Consider the following 21,381-nt stretch of genomic DNA (forward strand, 5'->3'; position numbering starts at 1 on the left):
CAATTTAAATTGCCCCTCATTGACAATTCAGTTGCCAGAGTCCAATGTTTGTAATATTACAATACTATTTGGTCTAGGAATTAATTCGTGCGGGTGGACAAGAGATGGCGCAACGAACGGAGCGTCCCACAGTTCCGTGTATCCACATGTGTTGCAAACCCCTGTCATCGCATATCGTTCGTAGTATAGGGCAGTGGATTAAAGCGTCAACAACACCAGTTTGTAGTTAAGTGAACATGGCGCAATTTGTGCCTGATAAAGTGTTTTTGCGGGGTGTCCTGCTGCATTACTTTAACATGCAGAAAAGTGCGACTGAAAGTCATCGTATTTTGGTGGAAGTGTATGGTGACCATGCTCTAGCTGAGCGAACGTGTCAGAAGTGGTTTGCACGGTTTAGAAGTGGTGATTTCGGCTTGGCAGACCAAGAGCGAGCTGGACAGCCAAAAAATTTCAAGACGAAGAATTGACAGCATTGCTCGAGTAGGATTCGTGTCAAACGCAGGAACAACTTGCAGCAGCATTAGGCGTTGATCAAACAACAGTCTCCAAACGCTTGAAAGCCATGGGAATGATTTAAAAGATGTCACATTGGGTTCCACATGAATTGAAAGACAGAGACGTTGAAAGACGAAAAACCATTTGCGAATTGCTGCTTCAACGACAGAGCAGAAAGGGGTTTCTGCATCGAATTATTACGGGTGATGAGAAGTGGATCCATTACGAGAACCCTAAACGAAAAAAGGCCTGGGTGAAACCAGGTGAACCAGGTCCATCACAACCAAAACGAGATATTCACTGTGCAAAGGTTATGCTGTGCATATGGTGGGATATGAAAGGTGTGGTGTACTATGAGCTGCTGCAACCGGGTGAAACTATGAATGGAGAACGTTATCGACGACAATTAATGCGTTTGAAGCAAGCTCTGGCCAGAACACGACCAGAATGGAAGAACAGACATGATAAACTTATTGTTCAACATGATAACGCTCGCCCACATGTCGCAAAACCGGTCAAAACCTATTTAGAAAATGTCGGATGGAAAGTTTTACCCCACCCGCCGTATTCACCAGACGTTGCTCCTTCGGACTACTACTTGTTCGATTGCATGAACAACGATTTGATTGGACAACGGTTTACTTCTTCAGAAGATATCGAAACATCGGTCTCTGACTGGATCGCTTCCAAGGATGAGGACTTCTTTCGCCACGGAATCCGTACATTGCCTGACAGATGGGCGAAAGTGGTGGCTAGCGATGGACAATATTTTTCTTAAGGTATTTATGTATTTTGTGTTTGTACTACAGCTTCAATGTGTGCGTACCAACCGCACGAATTAATTCCTAGACCAAATACAAATTGATCCATTTATCAGTTCAAGTTCTTCTATTCTTACACAATCAAATGCATATGCTACAGTGGGCTCAGTGTTCATTTACAGAATTAAATAATTGTTTATCTTTCTCTAAAAACAATTCTACTATTTTGTTAATATAATAATCACACTCTGTAATGTATTCATATACCAGATTAAATTTTTTCTCCAAAGTATAAGTGTTCTTAATATTGCAACCTTTAAAATGCTTCTTTAAATAAAGTTTATAGATTTTCTCTCTCATTTCACGTTTAATCAAGATTGTCCACACCTTTTGTAATAATTCGTAATCATACTGCAGCAAACAGTTGTGATCTTTTTCATTCTCATTATGTTTAGAACATGCGTCACATAATAATACTGAATTTGGTGTATACTCATTAAATAATTGTATAATACATGTATCACTAATAGTTTCACTAGTACACTCGCACTCATTAGCTTCCAGTTCAAAACAGGTAATATTTGAAACACTGTCATCATCACTTTCCGGGAGTATTTCATCATTATATCTATTATAGCGTCTAAAATAATACTTCTATTTCTTGTGTTGGATATATGATTCTCACTTTATCACGTAATTCATCTGGCAAATCGGGGTCAGACGGCTGGATTAACATTATAGGTTTCTCGTTTTCACGCTGAATTTCTTTTTCTCTAGGTGAAACATAAACAATCTCCTTGCTAGTCATTTTTTCTGCTCTTCAGCAAAAACAAATCAAATAAATAATTTTATATATCTACAATACAAGCATTCTATGCATTCACCGTGTTTAATAATATGTTTCAAGGCAATATAACATCATGATGTATGTTCTATTATTTCCACATATACTCCATAAACTTATATTCCATTATAATAAAATACATAAACGCAAAAATATATATTTGTCTTTTTTGACTTAGACGAGGGAAGAAAATTTAAAAAAATAATTGAATCGTTGAGCAATAGGCAATACACCTGTTAGGTAACGCATTCATAACGTTTAAATATCTCCAGCAACATGGAACTTTGAAAACTTTTCTTACTTTAATATAATCTCTTCTGCTGTGATCAAAAATGGCCATGCATGATATTACGCTAATTGCTATGTAGTCTGTTCTACACAATTATTACGCAACTCTGGTTTGTCAAATCTCACGTTCAAATATTTTATGAGCCTTTCTTAGTGACGGGAGAGGCAATTTAAGTTGTTCTCTGGATGACACAAAAATAATACAAAATGTAGCATCACAAAGGTATAACATTCTGAGCTTTTCTTCTGATTGTTACTCAAATGAAATAGACCACCCGTAATACAAAATGGTATAAAAATACCTAGCTTGTTATAATGAACCTTCTTCCCTTTTTTTTCATGCTTTTTCTGCTTGCTATAAAAGTGAATAGGTCAAACAAATTTGTTTTTCTATGGTTGGTACAGAAAGTAGACCTTCTCCGCTTTTTTAATTGCAAACAAAATTTATTCATTCTTCAATAGGTTAGTTACCATTGAACTTCTTTGCTTAAGCCACTCAAATTTTTCTTTCCTTTTTCTGCTTGCTATAAAAGTGAATAGGTCACACAAATTTATTCCTTTGTTTGTTTAAATAGTACAACATGGTCAAGAAATTGGGTAGACCAAAAACACAAAAAGCTATAACATGCTGAACTATTTAAAATGGTATTTCCTTGCTTTTTTCGATTTGATACAAATTTTTCAAAAAGGTATAAAATTCTAAGTCAGTTAAAAATGGTTCTCGTTGGTAAAAAAAAGAAATAGGACACCCCAATAAATGGCACAAAAAGTATAGAATGCTGATCCTTCTTCTCCTTTTCTGGTTCCTTTTTTCTGCTTGGCTAGTTAAAATGACCCTTCTTTGATTTTCTTCTGATTGGTACAAAAAGTAGTACAAAATGGTATAAAGATCTGAGTCAGTTAAAATGGTTCTTCTTTACTTTTTTTTCTGGTTCATACAAAGCTAAATACTCCATCCAAATTTGAGTAAAATGGTTCATGTTCGCTTTCTCAAATTTAACCCTTCGTTTTGTTTAAATAATACAACATGCACTAGAAATTATAAGTTAATGGCATTTCTCCTTGGTACAAAATGGAATAGATCACTTATATTTATCCCTTCGTTTATTTAAATAGTTAGCCTAATATGGCATATCTTTGATTTCTTTCTTGTTACTCCATCCAAATTAATTTTTGCGTTACAGAAATTCTGCGCTAGTTAAAAAGGTCTTTTTTCGCTTTTCTTTCGTTTATTTGAGTAGTACAAAATGGTATAAAATACTCAACAAGTTAAAATGGTTCTTCCTTGTTTGGTATAAAAAAGTAGAACCCCCAAATTTGTTCTTTCGTTCATTGGGCTAGTACAAAGGTACCTTCTTCGATTTTTCTGGTTAGTACAAAAAACAGGCAACTCAAATTTATTCCATCGTTTGTTTAAATAGTACAAAAAGGTACAGAAATTCTCAGTTAGTTAAAATGGGCCTTCTTCGCTTTTTCTGGTTACTACAATTTTATTCTTTCGTTTATTTGAGTAGTACACTCATATTTATGCCTTCGTTTATTATACTAGTTAAAATGATCCTTTTTTGCTTTTTCCTTTTGCTTGTTGAAATAATACAAAATGATATAAAATACTCAGCTAGTTAAAATGATCCTTTTTAGAGTTGACACAAATTATAAGTCCTTTGTTTATTTGAAAACTCCAAAATGGTACAATATTCTTTGTTTTTTCTCGGTGGTACAAAACTAAATATTCCATTGTTTATTTGAGTAGTAAAATTCTGAACCAGTTAAAAATGACATTTCAGCATTGGTACAAAATTGAATAGGTCACTTAAATTTATTCTTTCGTATATTCAGCTAGTTCATTTTTTTCTCGTTGGTATAAAAAGTAGAACATCGAAATTATGAACTTCTTCGGGTTTTTCTGATTGATACAAAAATAGAACATTTCAGCAGTTCAAAAGTTACATAATGGTCAATTTTTGTTTGTGTAAACAGTCCATAATGAGCTAGTTAAAGTTGCTCTTCTTCTCTTTTCTAGTTGGTACAAAAGAAAATAATCCACCTAATCTTCACTTCTTTTTTTTCTGGTTGGTATTCCTTCGTTTATTGGAGTAGTACAAAATGGTATAAAATGGCATTTCTCGTTGGTACAAAATTGAATAGGTCATTCAAATTTATCTTTTCGTTTGTTTAAATAGTTAAAACGGCATATCTTTGCTTTTCTTCTGATTGGTACAAAAATAAAATAGACCACTGAAATTTGTTCCCTCTATTATTTGAATAGCACAAAAGGTATAAAATGACCCTTCTTTGATTTTCTTGTGATTGGTACAAAAATAAAATTTCGTTTATTTGGGTAGTACAAAATTGTATAGAAATATTGAACCTTCTTCATTTTTTTTTCTAGTTCATACAAAGATAAATACTCCATCCAAATTTGAGTAAAATGGCCCATGTTCGCTTTCTCAAATTTAGCCTTTCGTTTTGCTTAAATAATACAAGATGACATATAATTCTCAGCTAGTTAATATGGCATATCTTTGCCTTCTTTCTTGTTAATACAAAAGTAAATAAGCCACTCAAATTTATTCCTTCTTCACTGCTTTTTCTGCTCTGTACAAAATTGAATAGATCACACAAATTTACTAAATGAGGAAACGTTATCTAAATATGTGGTTTCATTTATGAGATTGACCTTTGACCTCGATGACCATTATTTTTGAAACTTGTACTAGTTGATGACCAATTACTAGATTTGGAAACAGCACCTCAATATTTGGCTCCGTTTTTAAGTTATTAGGTTTTAAGTATGTTAACCTTTGACCTCGATGGTCACTATTTTGGAACTTGTAGTAGTTGGTGGTCGATTACTAAATGTGGAAACAGCACCTCAGTATGTGGATCCATTTTCGAGTTATTAGGTTTTAAGTATGTTGACCTTTGACCCCGACGATCATTATTTTGGAACTTGTAGTAGTTGATGACCAGTTACTGGATTTGGAAACAGCACCTCAATATGTGGCTCAGTTTTCGTGTTATTAGGTTTTAAGTATTTTGACCTTTGACCTCGATGACCACTAATTTTGGAACTTGTAGTACCTGATGACCTATTGCTAAATGTGGAAACACCACCTCAATATGTGGCGCAGTTTACGAGTGATTGGGTTTTAAGTATTTTGACCTTTGATCTCGATGACCACTAATTTTGGAACTTGTAGTACCTGATGACCTATTGCTAAATGTGGAAACACCACTTCGATATTTGGCTCCGTTTTCGAGTTATTAGGTTTTAAGTATGTTGACCTTTGACCCCGACGATCATTATTTTGGAACTTGTAGTATTTGATGACCAGTTACTAGATTTGGAAACACCACTTCGATATTTGGCTCCGTTTTCGAGTTATTAGGTTTTAAGTGTCATACAAAGGGCGTATCCCACATAAACTATCAGACCCAGATAAAAATAAGTATGATATTTGTAATCAGCATGTCCGAAAACCCTCATATACCGAGTTTCATCCAAATCGGTTAAAATTGTCATAGAAAGGGCGTATACCACATAAACTATAAGACCCAGATAAAAATAAGTATGATATTTGTAATCAGCATGTCCGAAAATCCTCATATACCGAGTTTCACCGAAATCGGTTAAAATTGTCATAAAAAGGGCGTATGCCACATAAACTATAGGACCCAGGTAAAAATAAGTATGATATTCGTACTCAGCATGCTCGAAAACCCCCATATGCCGAGTTCCATCCAAATCGGTTCAAAGAGCGTATCCAATCGCTATGTTACATACATATTCATTGTCTTAAAATAGGGGTTGAAAAAAAATTTTTTTATGTAATTTCTGCTTATTAGCTGTGCTATGTATTATCTGTTCTGCTGTGTGTTCATAGTCTCAATGTAATTTCTGCTATGTTAAAATAGGGAATGAATACACCCTTGTGTGTTACGTACTCTTATGCTATGCTGTGTGTTTGTAATTTCTGCTATGTTAAAATAGGGGTTGAAAAATAAGCCATGTTCTTTTATTAGCTGTGCTATGTATTATCTGTTGTGCTGTGTGTTCATAGTCTCAATGTAATTTCTGCTATGTTAAAATAGGGGTTGGAAAATATGCTCATAAAAGGGAATGAATACACCCCTAAAATGGAGGTGGTTGTGTTTGTTATCTGCTCTGCTGTATGTTCATAGTCTCCATGTATTCTATGCTATGTTAAAATAGGGGTTGGAAAACGAATACACCCTTGTTATGTTACGTACTTTTATGCTCTGCTGTGTGTTCATAGTCTCAGTGTAATTTCTGCTATGTTAAAATAAGGGTTGAAAAATATGCTCATAAAAGGGAACGAGTTCACCCTTGTTATGTTACGTACTCTTATGTGTTATCTGTTCTGCGTAGTGTCAGTGTAATTTCTCAGTGTTCTGTTACGTAGTGTCAGTGTAATTTCTGCTATGTTAAAATAAGGGTTGGAAAATATGCTCATAAAAGGGAATGAATACACCCCTAAAATGGAGGTGGTTGTGTTTGTTATCTGCTCTTCTATGTGTTCGTAATCGTATGTAATTTCTGTTATCTTAAATTAGGGGTTGGAAAATATGCTCATAAAAGAGAACGAATACACCCTTGCTATGTTATGTGTTATCTCTTCTTCTATGTGTTCGTAATTAACATAGGGGTTGGAAAAGTGCTCATAAAAGGGAACGAGTACACCCTTAAAAATGTGCTCATAAAAGAGAACGAGTACACCCCCTAAAAAGTGGTCATAAAAGGGAATAAATTCACCCCTAAAATGGAGGTCGTAAAAGACCGTGGGCTCACGGTGCACGGTGGTCATTTTCCCAGGGGCTTGTGAGTTGGCCTAGTATGAGCTAGGTTGAGCTAGGTTGGCCCAGATCGATCCATTTTCTACTACTCAAATTCGGAGATGATTTTTATTATTATTGTTATCATTATTTATTATTATTGCCTGAGTTGAAGTGCAAAATTCTATTTTCCATGAAGATAAAAAACTCGGGGTAGTATTTTCCTTTCATATTTATTGCAGGGTTTTTTAATTACTAAAGTTCTTGCTTTATTGGCTTTTTTTTTAATGGTATTTATTGACCACCTTTATTTTTCTATAGTTAAGAATGTACCTTTACAATATAAGTAGTCAAATTTTCTCAAGTTGTCGAAAAAAGTATTTAGCCTTTTTAGGTCCAAATTGAAATTACATTTATTACGATTTGAAACTAAAACTATGAAACCACATATGAACCATCTTGTTCAATGACTCGCCAATTTTTCGGCAATACCATAATCCCATAGCTATAGAACTTTTGTGGTTTATATTCAAAAAAATTGGCACATCGTTTTCACATGCCGCCTCTGAAAGGGAGTTCTGCAGACCGAAACAAGTGATAATCTGACCGTGCCGAGGCAAGTTCTCACAATTTCTGAAAAGTCTGGCGTTAAAGTAGTATACATTTGGCGCTGTTAGCGTGGCATACAACACACTTTCTGTTTACCATTTCCTTCCATTTCTTTTGAATTGCTAGGTACACTCTCGCCAATTGTCGATAGTATAGATCCGAGTCTGTCGTTCTGTCTGGCGGCAGCAGTTCGTGATGCGTGATACCTTCTAATCCCACCAAACTCACGGCATTATCTTTGTGGCCATCGGTGTGGTATTTCCCCACGGACAGATGCTTCTCGCTTTGACCACGATTTTTTCGTACATCGTTGTAAAAGGTTATCCGCTTTTCATCACTCGTGATCAGCCGGTTCATGAATAGCTCGAATTCGTTACATTTCGGTAAAGATTTGCACATAGAAATTCCATCGAGTAAATGGTTTTGAGTGAGATCATATGGTACTGAAACGCCGAGCTCCTTTTTGTAGCCAGCTTTTTCCAAATGATTTAGCATATTTTGGTAAAGGATGTTTACGTATTTAGCGATGTCATGACTTACATGGCGGTCTTGCTCAACTTTAATCAGAATATCAGCCACATTTACGATGATTGGTCGTCCACTGCTAGGAACTTCTTGAAGATCGAAATTTTCAGAACAAAAGTGAGTGAACAATTTTGCGGTTGTTGTTGTTGATAGTGTATCTTGCCTATAAACATCACACATTTCTTCATGGGCCTACGCAGTATTTGCTCCTTTCTGAAATAAAATAGTAAAATGTATCGCAGTTTTGAGAGTAATTGACTGATCTTAACTGCTTGCACATCTACTTGCTTCAACTGTAAGCTATCAAATGATGTTATAGATTTGAATCGCTTGCACTCATGTACCCTGTGATTTGGCATACTAACTCTGTCTCGTGCACGAAAGGCTCAGTACTTTTTAGACTATCTGATGTGTTCAATATGGATCCGATTATTTTTATTAACTTTAAACTAACGTTGCAGTTTTGCGATAAGTTATGCAACCCATTTTACCACTAATGTCGTTTAATTTTTTGAATTCAGATTTGCAGGGAAGAAAATAATATTGCCATGTATAAAAACATAAAGGGGAAACTACGAAAGCCACATCTTATTTTAGTTCAATGTTATGGTTACGTTATGGTCTCAGTTCAGTAAATACTTTCCTATGAACTTACATGTTCTGTGTTAAAAGCCCAGTGTGAGTTCTTCTGGCAAAATTAAAGACATGATACGTGATTTGGGGTTACTTACGAGTAGTAGTGTTAGAAGTTGTAAAGTATTTAAGTAGTTGGAAGTTACTTTACTTAGAGACTTCTTTGACGTATATCATTTTCATATATTTGAAGTAAAAACCTTAGTAATTGCATAAAAATATTTTTTCCCTGAATTCTAAATCATTCTATATATCAATACGATATAAACACTTGTTCGGAATATGCTTTTACATAAAATGTGATTTCTAAAACATGTTATTTAACTGAAATCTTAGTTTGTGCTTACATTTCTAAATATTTCTTTTCCAAGGAACAAAATTTAATCATTGTATTTCCTTGCAGTTACTAGTCTTGATATTAAAACAATTTCTATTTGTAACATTCCTCTAATAGTTATCTGAACAATTCTTTGAAATTGGAAAACCCGGTGCATACACTTATTTGCTCTTTTTCTTTCCTATCGAATGATCGATTTGCTTTGATTTCTTCAAACTTTTCATTTTTTCCCCTTAAAAATATGGTAAACAAGTAGAATTTTAGTGTTTTAATATGAAAAGAAATTTTAAAAAATGCATTTTTCTCCGAGACTTTGCATCTCGAATTCTTTCAATTGTGTGATGGTCGGAATGTGCGTAATCCTTCTCTTATTCCTTAAATCTTAGTGTTATAACGCAATCAGCAAATTCAAAATTTTCAGTTTCAGGCGCTTATCCATAATTGTTCCCGCATCATTACTTATAATCTGAGAACATTCTATATCCGTCGCTTCTCCCAGTCAGTGTTCCTTCCGATCTAAACTCTACAAATTTCTGTTAAGTACGAAATCCATATATCGCTGCGCCCTGTCCGTCAGTACATAGATTCCTGGAAGTCCTTTTGTGGAATGCTATTGAAAACCCTTGTATCTTGCGTTTACACTGCCGTACGGCTACAAATATAGTATTTTTTGCACCAAAAGCTCCTTTTTTAAAATAAAAAAATCCGTACCATTGTAACTTTTACATTGTTTTTACCATTTTTTATATATATGAGCAATCGCTACATTGCTTCAACTATTCTTATCGTAATACTGTAAAAATTATTACATAGCATCTTTACAGTTCTGCTATTATATTTCCACAAGGAAAGTACTTTCATGGTCACCGCGGTGGTTTGGAGTTGCTGAAATACAGGGGTGGGACAAGAAATCTAAAACGTTTGCAAAAGTTTGAAAATCTTACCTAGTATGGTGTGGGGCCTCCTTTTGCGTCCAAAACAACTTGGATCCGACGTGGAATGGATGTTTACAGCTCCTGAATCGTGGCGTGTGGAATTTTGTACCATTGTTCCTCCAAAACATGCTCCAGTTCCCTAAGGGATGCTGGTGGAGGGTAATGAGACGGAACACATCTTTCTAACTCAGACCACAGTGGCTCAACGATGTTCAGATCTGGTGATTGTGGGACCCAAGGGAAGTGTGATACCTCCTGGTCATGCTCCTCAAACCATGATTTCACCGTTTTTGCAGCGTGACAGGGTGCCAAATCATTTTGGAAGATGCCATCACCACCAGGGAACAAATTTGGGCCATGGGTAGACCCTGGTCCCCCCAAAATGGCCTCATACCTTAGCATTCATCATTCCATGCAGGGCTATGATGGGACCTGCGGGAAACCACGATATCACTGCCCATACTGTAACAGAACCACCCCCACGCTTAACAGTTGGGAGCAGACAGTCTGTATCATAGGCCTGCGACGGTGTTCTCCATACGTAAACACGACCGGTTGTTGGAGTGAAGGTCGCTTCATCGGACTACGTTACGTGTTTCCACTGCTCATGAGTCCACGCCTTGTGGTCCTTGTACCACTGTATACACCTCTTCGCATTTACTGCTGTGACCAGGGTTTGGCGATAGCGGCCCTGCTATGAATTTTCATTTTATGAAGTTCCCGTCGCACTGTTTTCAATGAAACCGGGTTCTGTAGGCCGGAATTAAGTACACACGTAATTTTTATTGCAGTGGTCTTCTTTTTAGCTGCTACAATCCGTTTTAATGCCCTCCGGTCCCTATCTGACAAGGATTGTTCCGACCACTGTTGTGCTTTGCAGACGTCGTTTGCCCATGAATTGTGTATGCCCTCGTGACATTGGACACAGTGCCTTTCGATACCCCCCACAATGTTCGCCACTGTTGCCACTAAAGCTCCAACCAGACGGGCACCAACGATCATGCCTCTTTGGAAGTTTGTCAGGTCGCCCATTTTACCGCACCACTTTCACATCACGACATTCACAGGTGAACGGGTTACTGCTGATGGAAGAGAAAGGTCCACATGACACACTGAAAAGAAAAAACGATTGGCAACCGCAACACGCGTTGTAGAGGAGGGCCAAACTTACGTGTCCTGTATGGAGTATTTTAAATTTTTTTGTGGATCTCCTGTATATAGCAAACAGGCAGAGCATTATGAACAAGAGTAGTGCTGGAAAAATGTTCTGACTTAAGCACCATTCTCAAAACTACTCATCATAATAATAAAAATTTAAAACATGGTCCTACATATTTTGGATTTAAATTGTCTAGGCACAGGACTCATATTTTTGTTAAATTTCGTCATTGTAGGTATGTTTCCCATATGTTGCTTCACTCACTAGAACAAAATATTGTATATATTACTCGTCAGAACACATCACATACGTTCGTAATCAGGGGACACGGTAAATCAATGGTGAAGTGCTTATCTCTGGTGGGATAGGTCCCTGATTCGATCCCAAACCGTGTAATTTTGTAATGGACTTCCGTGTCCGTATTTCGTCGCGGTTGTGGTGTTTCCTCCCACGTGACCATTCCATCAATTCTTTTACACTGATCATTGAATTAGACACACCTACCTAATAGCGTGTAGCAGCACCTTTCACTCTGGTAACAGCAGCTACCCGCCGCGGCATGGATTCCACGATGCGCCTGAAGTGCTGTATTGGCATCTCAATCCATATCTGCTGCAAAGTGTCTCACAGAGCCCACAAGTTAGTCGGAAGAGGGTCCACAACCCGAAGGTAACGTTCCATGGCTTTGCAAATGTGTTCGATGGGATTGAGGTCCGGTGACCGTGATGCAGGGTTGGCAAAAACCAGGGTTTTTATTGAAAAAAAAAGCCCGGATTTTTTGATTGAAACCCGGTCTTTTGGATTAAATAATTTGCTCTATATATTTATATTACATATGGACAGAAATAAGTTTGTTTCGTCTTGGTGTTATTATGCAACAACAGGTTATGCTGAAAGGAGTCGCATAAGCTTAAAGCGGAATCCAAACCGCTTCTCGGATTACATCCAAGAGAAATTGTCCTCCATTTGAACTCGAAACCGGGACTAATTGGCCACAAATGCAATACGTCTGCCGACTCCTCACGAAGGACTCCTGATAAAAATATGTTGTACTGATCGTTACTTGCTAATATAATTGTCAAGAGTCATTTCAGAAGGACAAAAAATAAACAGTTGCACAAGTGAAAGCATTATATAGAGTTACATACGGACAATTTCAAATTACTGCAGAGTACAGAAGAACTAATTTAGTCCAAGTTAGTTCACTACGACTTCTATTATTCCAAGTTAAATACGACGACTTAATTTGCATATCAGTAAGAAAAGTGGATAAAGATACGAATTATTTGAGTCCACTTTGGCTCTGACCTATTTATACATAGATACCAAAGATACTTCTGATTTCAATAAATGCCTCTCGTGGAGTTTGTATGCCCCGCTCCCTAAAAAAAAGGACGGCACTTCGATGTATTTTATCAATAGTAAACATGACTAAAACGAAACAATATTTAGAATTTTCTTTGATTGCAATTGTATATCAATAATAATAAACTACAGAAAAATCACAAAAGAAACATTCATAAATTTATATATAAAAAAGTTGCATCTGTAGTATAATCTCTTTGAGTAGTGAATGGGAATTTCGGTCTGAATATAATACGAATAATATACGGGAGTGAAACGTGATAACCCACTACTGTGCGTTCATCAAGATTTTACGAACACTTACATTTTCACGAACATTTTTTGTTTAAACCAATTTTATTTTATTTTATTTTATTTATTTTTAACGAGCTTATTTAAACCAGCCAACCCCGCCGTAATGGGCAGGGAAGGTTGCCACATCAGAAGTATGCTCATCAAACTAGTCTGCTGCCACCCTAGAGCGGTGGGTCGACGCACTGCCCTGCTGAAAGATGAGGTTATCATCCGGATGTTGCAACAAGGTATGACCATCCAGAAAATCGCGGTAGCGTTCACCTGTGTGGGACCGTGTCACATATGTTAGGGGACACATTTCAGTCCATGTAAACATGCCCCAGATGAGAATATCCCTGCTGGCACGATGGATCCATTGCCTCGTGCGGTTGGCGACCCGCATGTACAGTCCGCAGCAAAAAGACCTGCAACATGAGATGTAAGTTTATTGTGAAACGACGAAGTCGTTTGCTCTAAAGTAAATGCAGGGAAGGACGCTGAGGTTTTTTCTGGTGTGATTCGTGTCACTTAGAAGTTATGTTGATTCCTTGCGTTGTTAGGCGTAGTTTCACAATAAAGTTATATGCTCATGTTGCAGGATTTTTGCTACGAACTCTACCAATGTGAAACGTGACTCATCTGTCAAGGCAACCTTTTCCATATTTCCACGGTCAGTGGCGGTGTTCCTTTGCCTATGCTAGACGTTGTTTCCTGTGTTGTGCGGTTAGAAGAGTATTCGCGTGAGTCGATGGCTCCTGTACACCTGACGAGTAAGAGGTTGTGGAATGTGTGGTTGCAGACACGGCGTTGTCTTGCATTGAACCTCTCCGCAATTTGACGCGCTATGGCCCGTCTATTGGCTCTTACGATGTGGGCCAGTCGACACCTACATCTGTCGTCGACATGCCACCGACCGCGTCAGTTCGCCCGTGCGGGTGCGGTTTTACCGGAAGTGAGGTACACACGATACACCCTTGACACAGTTCCCTTTGAAAATCCGAGTGCTGCAGCCACTTCCGAAATCGAGCCAATGTCAGTCGTCTGGCTTCTACAATGTGACCATGGTCAAATGCACTCAGGTCCTTCGTCTTGCCCATCACACACTGTACTGACACAGATACCGAGAGAAGAAGCAAACGTCAGCAGTTCATGCGTGATGGTTTCATTCACATGCACTGGTGAAGCTTCTGCAGGACGGTTTCTTGGACTGTTCTGCTGTCTCTGCTTCAATTAGTGATCGATCAGTGCATAATCATCACTTTCATTAATCATTAGAGTGTCTTTACCTACAGGGCATAAACGTGGGACATGAAACTAGAATTTTCATTTCATTTCAATTAGTAATCAGTCAATTTCAACTAGTTTATCATTATTGTGTTACCATCTGTTTATTTGTTGATTTAAATGTTAATTTGTGGTTCTAAACACTTCAGTCGATCTGTAAATGTTCACATGGACTAATATAAACATTTTATCAATATGTTCCATTGGCTAAAGAAACGACGGTAAGTGCGTAAATTATGGTGAAATAATATTGTTGATGTGTAAAATAGTTCGATAATAAGACAGGAGAATTCTCAGAGAGCACATGAACATGATTGTCATACCAGAAATTAGCACTGTACCATCAAATCACTCTACTTCTATATCGTTGATTTTTCTCTTAAACATGAAAAACATTTGCTTTGTAAGGTCGATTGGTGACCCAAATATGAGGAAGAAGCCGCGGTGGCTCAGTGGTATAGCGTTCACCTCTTGTGTATGGAGTCCCTGGTTCGATCCCAGCTCACGCAAGTGGACTTTGTGGTGGACAAACACCGTATGCGTGGGTTTTCTTGGGGTTCTCCCGTTTCGTCCCGTTTTATTCATTCCACCATTAATCAATTTCTCATCATCATCGTCTCCTTTAGCCTAGCCGGCATAACAGTGGGACGTAAAACATTTGTTTTTCAAATTTGAGGGCATTAATTGGTGTACTAAGTGCAGTCAATGCCTGTTTACGTGAAGGTATTGAATAAAATTATCACAACTGCATTCGTATGTATATACGTACAGCATACATTACAGCTCCTTAATAGAATCAACACGAGGAAGTGTTTGGAAATCAGCTAGTTCTAAATTACAGGGTGCGGAAAAAATCCCGGAACGGTCCAATATCTCGCGAAGTATAAACATCAGCAAAAGAAAGTAACAAGTGTTAAATAGTTTTGAAAAAGCTATCCAGTGATACCAAACTACTTCTTATCACCACCCCCTTCGGGGGTACGGGAAGTAACTTTAAAATTTTAAATGGGAACCTCTATTTTTTTTAATTACATATTTGGATTCTCCAGAAAAAGTGACAGTGGTTTGACCTAAAATTGGAATGTTTGAAGATGGTATGTTTTTTAAAGCTGAATCAGTTCCAGAAAGCTGCTTCTTGTGCTATCTGTTATTGTTTTTCTGTGGCGATCAGCGTTGAAACTGGAAATGGTTAATCCGCATCATTTTCAGTTTGAATAGAGGCTTTATGAATGATACGGAATCTTCATGAATCTTTATGAATGATACGGAATATTCTTGAGACGCTGAATCAATTCCGAAAACTGCTTCTCGATATACCTGACGGTTTTTGCTGTCTGATAACCTGTCAACAGACAGACGGACAACCGTTCTACAAGACCAGCACTTACAGCATACCGTAGTTTAGAAGTCTGAAAATATGAATTCAATTAAAATTCAATCTGTTCGTGAAAAATGGAGAACATTTTACATCATCTTACTTTGAGAAAAAAAAAAACTGCTAACTGGAAATACAGATGGTTATATACAAAAATATGTTTGTTGGACATTAGTAGCGTGTGTTAAGACAATTCAGTTTCATGCCCCCCCCCCCCCCAAAGCCTAATGAGAACCGGTATTTAGTTATACAGAAATTGGCCATTTCAACATTTTCCCTTTATTTTTGGAATATTCAATTTTTTCCAATCATTGTTTCAGTTAAACAAGTCTACTTTTCTCGAACACGGCTGTAACTATTTTGTTCTATTAAAAAGAATTCATTAATTTGCATAATGTTATTTGTCTAGAAAGGAATCCAGCAAAAATAAGCTTATTGAAAATCAAAGTACATGGAAGTAGTATTTCGCTTTCAACTGATTTGTATGTAATAACCAGTTGGTGAAGAAGTTGAAATAGTAGACGATCTATAATCTTTAATGTTTGTATGAATCTGTTCTGATGTAAGTTGTAACTGAAGTGTTTTCTTTTAGTTTCTTGTTTCAGTGCTATTGTTAACTACTGACTTTTATTCTTCAACAGGAACCTATGAAATCTAAGGCGCCTCAATTGCACTTGGAATATAGGTTTTATAAACTTCTAGATAATCAAGGTGAGTTATTTTGAAAAAGATATTGATAATTAAGTGATATGGTATCAATATTAATGTTATTGCTGTGTATACACTAACAAAATAATACAAACGGAAGCAGTCCCTCAGAAAATTTAGTCATGTTTGCTCATCTCCTCTTGGTATATGACACCTCTCTAACTACTATACTGCCATGTCTCTCCCAAAAGCACGACCATTTTTAAATTTACTTGATGAAGTGCCCACTCCCTGGACATGGCCTTGGTTAGAGCATGATTTCTTGTATAAATTATACACTTTGATGTAAATTTTAATTGGTAACTGGTTTAAATGTTAGCTGTCTTTTCTCTGCCTTCTAGAACTTCAATGGTGCATTTGACGTAGTGACCCACTTGCCACTTGCGGACATCCTTGGAACTCCATTTCATTGGCCGGTTTAATTATTACATGTATTCTAATTGAATTCAGTATTTAGAAATTATTAATTATAGTAGGTAATCTTTCAATGCTCATTTGGGTCAGTTCATTAAATTCCAAAATGGGGAAAGGTAAATTAAACTAATTATTCTTAGATTTGAGAAAAGGGGTATCAATTGCCATTTATTTACAACCATGCTCAAGCCTCCGAATGAAATTTCATTGTGTATAATGGTTAGTTACTACGAAATTAATTTCACAGTTTATAATTCAGTTTTCTTTAGCGATATGACGAAAGTTACTTTGAAATCGAAAATTCTTTGGACAATTGAATGACAAAACTTTTATCAAATGAAGTAAGTGAATGTTCATGAAACGAAAATTAAGAACTTTCTTTCCTGTCTGTTTGAAACCACAAGAATGAAGGAAAGAAAGAAAGAAAGAAAAATCAGAAAGAGAAATTCTGGGCTGAAGTCCAGTATTATTTTGTTGCGTTCGTCATCTGCTGGTATATTTTTACACTAAGTCCTTTTCTAAAAGTAGAAAAAACTGTGGAAAGTTATTTTTAAGATCTCAAATAGGAAGTATTAAGGGAAAGGAAAATGAATTTAAAAAATCGGTAACTTGAAAACAATTTAAAAAATTATAAATTCTTCGATTAAAGCCATCCCTAAAATAAATTACTGTTATTCTACATTATTTTATGTTTACAAATTCTACAGATAATTATTTGGTGGTAAATACACATATATGGCCTGAATTGAACCATAACAATACTATCTCATGCAAAAAATGTAAGTAAAATAACACGAAGGTAAATCAAAAATTATCCGCAATTTTGACATAACTCTTCTTACGTTGTTCATACTGGCCCTCTGTCTTGTATTTTATTGTTACTCGTTTGCTGTTGTGGTCATGCTATGAAAGTTTTATCCTAATTCCTCCATTTGTCTTCCTTTTGTTGCAGATAGTCCATGGCCGCTCCATTAGAAGTTTGCACCAAAAAAGAAACAACGAGCAGTGATCGGTTTTTTGTGGTCGGAAGGGGTATCAGGGGCCGCAATCCATCAAAGATTTTCTGCACGATTGTCACTAGTCAGAGTTAACAGAACCATGTCATGTGCACGCTCAATATTATTTGTGGCTGTAGGTGCTCCTCCGGCTCCTTCCTCGTGCGTAACGCTGGTGCGACCATTTTTTAATTTTTTCAGTCCATTCGTAGACACTCCGTTGTGGCAAGACAGTGTGCCGGAAGTCTTTGATGGATTGCGGCATCTCCGTTCACAAAAACCGGACTATAGCTCGTTGTTCCTCTTTGGTGCAAACTTCTAATGGAGCAGCCATGATCTATCTGCAACAAATGGAGGAATTAGGATCAAACTTTCATAGTATGACCGCAACAGCATAACAATAAAATACACGGAGACAGAGGTCAATATAAACATCGTAAGAAGGTTGTCAAAATTGCGGATAATTTTTGACTTACCCTCGTATAACATGAAAATTTCTAATTATTATTATTATTATTATTATTATTATTATTATTGCGCCTATTTCGTAGTTGCAGTTGAACATTGAGCCGTATTTCGTGCTATTGACTTTTAGGATACTTTAAATGCTTATAGATCCAGGTGTAATGACTTGTGATTGTGAAAGTATCAAAATAGGGTTTGTGAAGATCAGTTAGCAAGCAGATGTGGATATTAGCGAAGATGTAAACAAGCTTAGTAATGATATTGACTTCTGTGAAACTCGAGAGATGTGAAGTGAACGAACGGTTAATGTACAGTTAGTCGAAAATGAAGTTTAACGTTTTCGTTTGTATTGTAGTTAAAGAGTATCGTCTATTGAATAGAAATGTTTTGTCTCAATGTTGAGGAAGAAGAAAACAGTCTTCAAGCAAGTATACTTTTTGCTTGAGCAGAATCTCATGAGCTACGTGATACTGCATTAATTTTGGTTCATAATTGATCAAGAAATATTTTGCAGGTACATAATTTACTGGTTAAAAAAATGAAAATATTTTTGTGTAAAGGAGAGGGTCTTCGGTAGCTGTATTCCATAATAATAATAATAATAATAATAATACCATAATTAGAAAATCGAAGCTTCGTTGAAAGTACTGTGTGTCTAGTTGAAAAATCTCAAAGCTAAATAACTGCGGCTTTAGGTATGAAATTAGTCTGTGTTAATGCTATCAATTTACTCGTATGTGTAAGGTGTAGTGCAGGTATGTGTTTTTGGATATTTTATTCTATGCGCGCGTAAATATATTGAGCTTTTAGCTTCGTTTGTTACTTCATTATCAATAACCGATTTAACTTAGTTCTGAAAGATCTTGACAAAGACTACTTAGATTACGAAATCCTTTTAGCATATCGACCTGTTTACAGAGCTTTTTTATTTATTTATTTATTTATTTAATAATTTAGTGTTGAAGTTATTGAACGCGATATTCTTGGAAAGCTCAATTAACATAATCTTTTTGTTCACAAAAATATGCCTGGACGAGCAAAAAATTTTGTCAGTTGGTAGAAATGAGATGAGATTTCTAAAGATGCGTTCATGAACGTTATCAAGCTCTCAACTACATCCATGAGACAGTTAAAAAATCGAATGACGTAATTTACTGTAATCAGAAAAGGACAACAGATAAATGCAATCTGTCTGCTTTAAATATCTTCTTCTTTTTCTAGATATTTCCTGTTTTACATGGTTACTTGTTCACCTTTGATAGAAAAAGAATTTATAACATGATACTTTGTACGTACGATTTTTTAAATTACCTGTTACTGAGACATCTACCTAAAATTTCTTCCTATTTGTAGTGTTCAGCCGAAGTCATCGTCGTGTATTCCAAAATAAGCTGAACCGGATAACAATCCACAAATTGGATGTGGCATAAAAAATATGTATGGATATTCCTGTAATGATTTTTTAATGTATTTGAGATTTACTTTGTATACTGTTCAATAAGATTCAACTTGATACTGATCTTCCGTTAAATCAGTCTACCGAACGATTAGTGCCGTGAAACCATTTTACACCGTCTTTACAGAACAGTTCAAACTTAGGACGGAATTTTGGAAGAAATTTCATAGCCAGTATTTAAAGGTACAATTCCAGTATCTACCTTACGGATGACCGACAGCGAGATTCGAACCCGGCTTCTCCGGATTGCAAAATGATACTAACATTCACTTACACCCACTCGATCGTTTTGATGTTCCTTGTTTTCTTTAATAGACTTCACCGCTTCCGATATTTACGAGCATTATTAGTCTTTTCTCGCTTGCCCGTAGTTAGCACGTGGTTTCTTTCTTGAGGTATCGGGTTCAGTTCCCGGTGAGTGAGCATCGAACGTACTACAATGTTTCAGATCTCATTTTAAACGGTTGGTCTCGTCTCATTTAGCCTCGATGCTGACAAAGGAAATAAGTACCGGTACTAGTAAATTTACATGTATTAAATACAGCACTAAGAACATTAAAATTATGAATAATGGTTTCAAAATTCACATTCATGTAATTGCTTCGTGGACATGGTCGTTGAGTTAATCTTTAATACTTAAACTAGGATGTTTGATCCAAAAAGTAATGACTGGTGGTCAAGTATTATTGAATTTTTAAGCATTTTCGTATCTATTCCATTTTATCTTCTTTCTAGTTCACAAAAGGGTTTAATGAAATCCGAGACTTATCGCTGCAGCAAAGAAAGTTCATTAATCGAACCATTTCTGTGCTAGTCCAGTTCAATCGGGATGGTTTACTACTATTCATTTCAATAAGATCCAACTTGATATTGTTCTTTTCTGTTACTTCGGCCTACTTGAAGATTAGTTTTGTGGGACCATTATATACTGTCTTCACAGAACAGTTCAAACGTACGAAGGAATTTTGAAAAAAGCTTCTGGGCAGTGTCTGTATTTAAAGTTACAGTTCCAACATTCGTGGTAGAATTAAGGATAGCCTGTAAAGATGACCAACTGCAAGATTCCAATCCAGGTTCATACGATTGCAGAATAAGAATGTTACCATTCACCTACGCCCGTTCGATGGTTTTGATTATCCTTGTTTTCGTTAACTGATTTCGATGATAACAAATATTACGTAAGCCTAGTGACTGTGTAATGAGAACATTATGTTTAAATTCTTTTCTGTAGAAAAAGAAAATATTCGTTGCGCAACAATAACGTTTATAACCATCTTATTGTCATAATCGAAACAGAGACTCCTGTTATATACAAATATCATTGTCGTAGTCACATAAATTGCGAAAGAAATGAAATCAAGAAAAATGAATAGTGTGTCATTTACGTCTCATACGTATTTTTCTACAATTTGATTAGTTGCTATAAATGAACTCACGGCGATGTGTAACTGTTGCATATATGTTTCGTGTAATTTGATGTACAATTGTGGGTTAGTTTGCTACAAGGAAAAACCATGTTCAGCATTACAAAGAGTGGGGAAGGAAACGTGTTTATTCATGTAACTAATGTTGTGCTACAAATTGATCGATATTTAAAGTACTCCTTTAGTATTGGTGCTAGACGGGACCTAGTGTTTAAAGGGATTCTCACCATTATTTGAGG

At 36.3% G+C, this 21,381-nt stretch overlaps 1 protein-coding gene across 3 annotated transcripts in view; it reads left to right on the forward strand.

The window, feature by feature from the left end:
• Nucleotides 1-21,381, forward strand: part of gish (casein kinase I gish) — a 253,937-nt gene that overhangs the window by 121,422 nt on the left and 111,134 nt on the right. For all 3 annotated transcript variants that reach the window (XM_081733729.1, XM_081733731.1, XM_081733730.1), the window contains exon 3: nucleotides 16,322-16,391. In XM_081733729.1, the coding sequence (XP_081589855.1) occupies nucleotides 16,322-16,391 (70 nt within the window). The remainder of the gene's footprint in view (nucleotides 1-16,321; nucleotides 16,392-21,381) is intronic.

The sequence above is a fragment of the Thermobia domestica genome, chromosome 12, assembly GCF_964235325.1.
Source record: "Thermobia domestica chromosome 12, izTheDome1.hap1.1, whole genome shotgun sequence".
Classification (NCBI taxonomy): Eukaryota; Metazoa; Arthropoda; class Insecta; order Zygentoma; family Lepismatidae; genus Thermobia; species Thermobia domestica.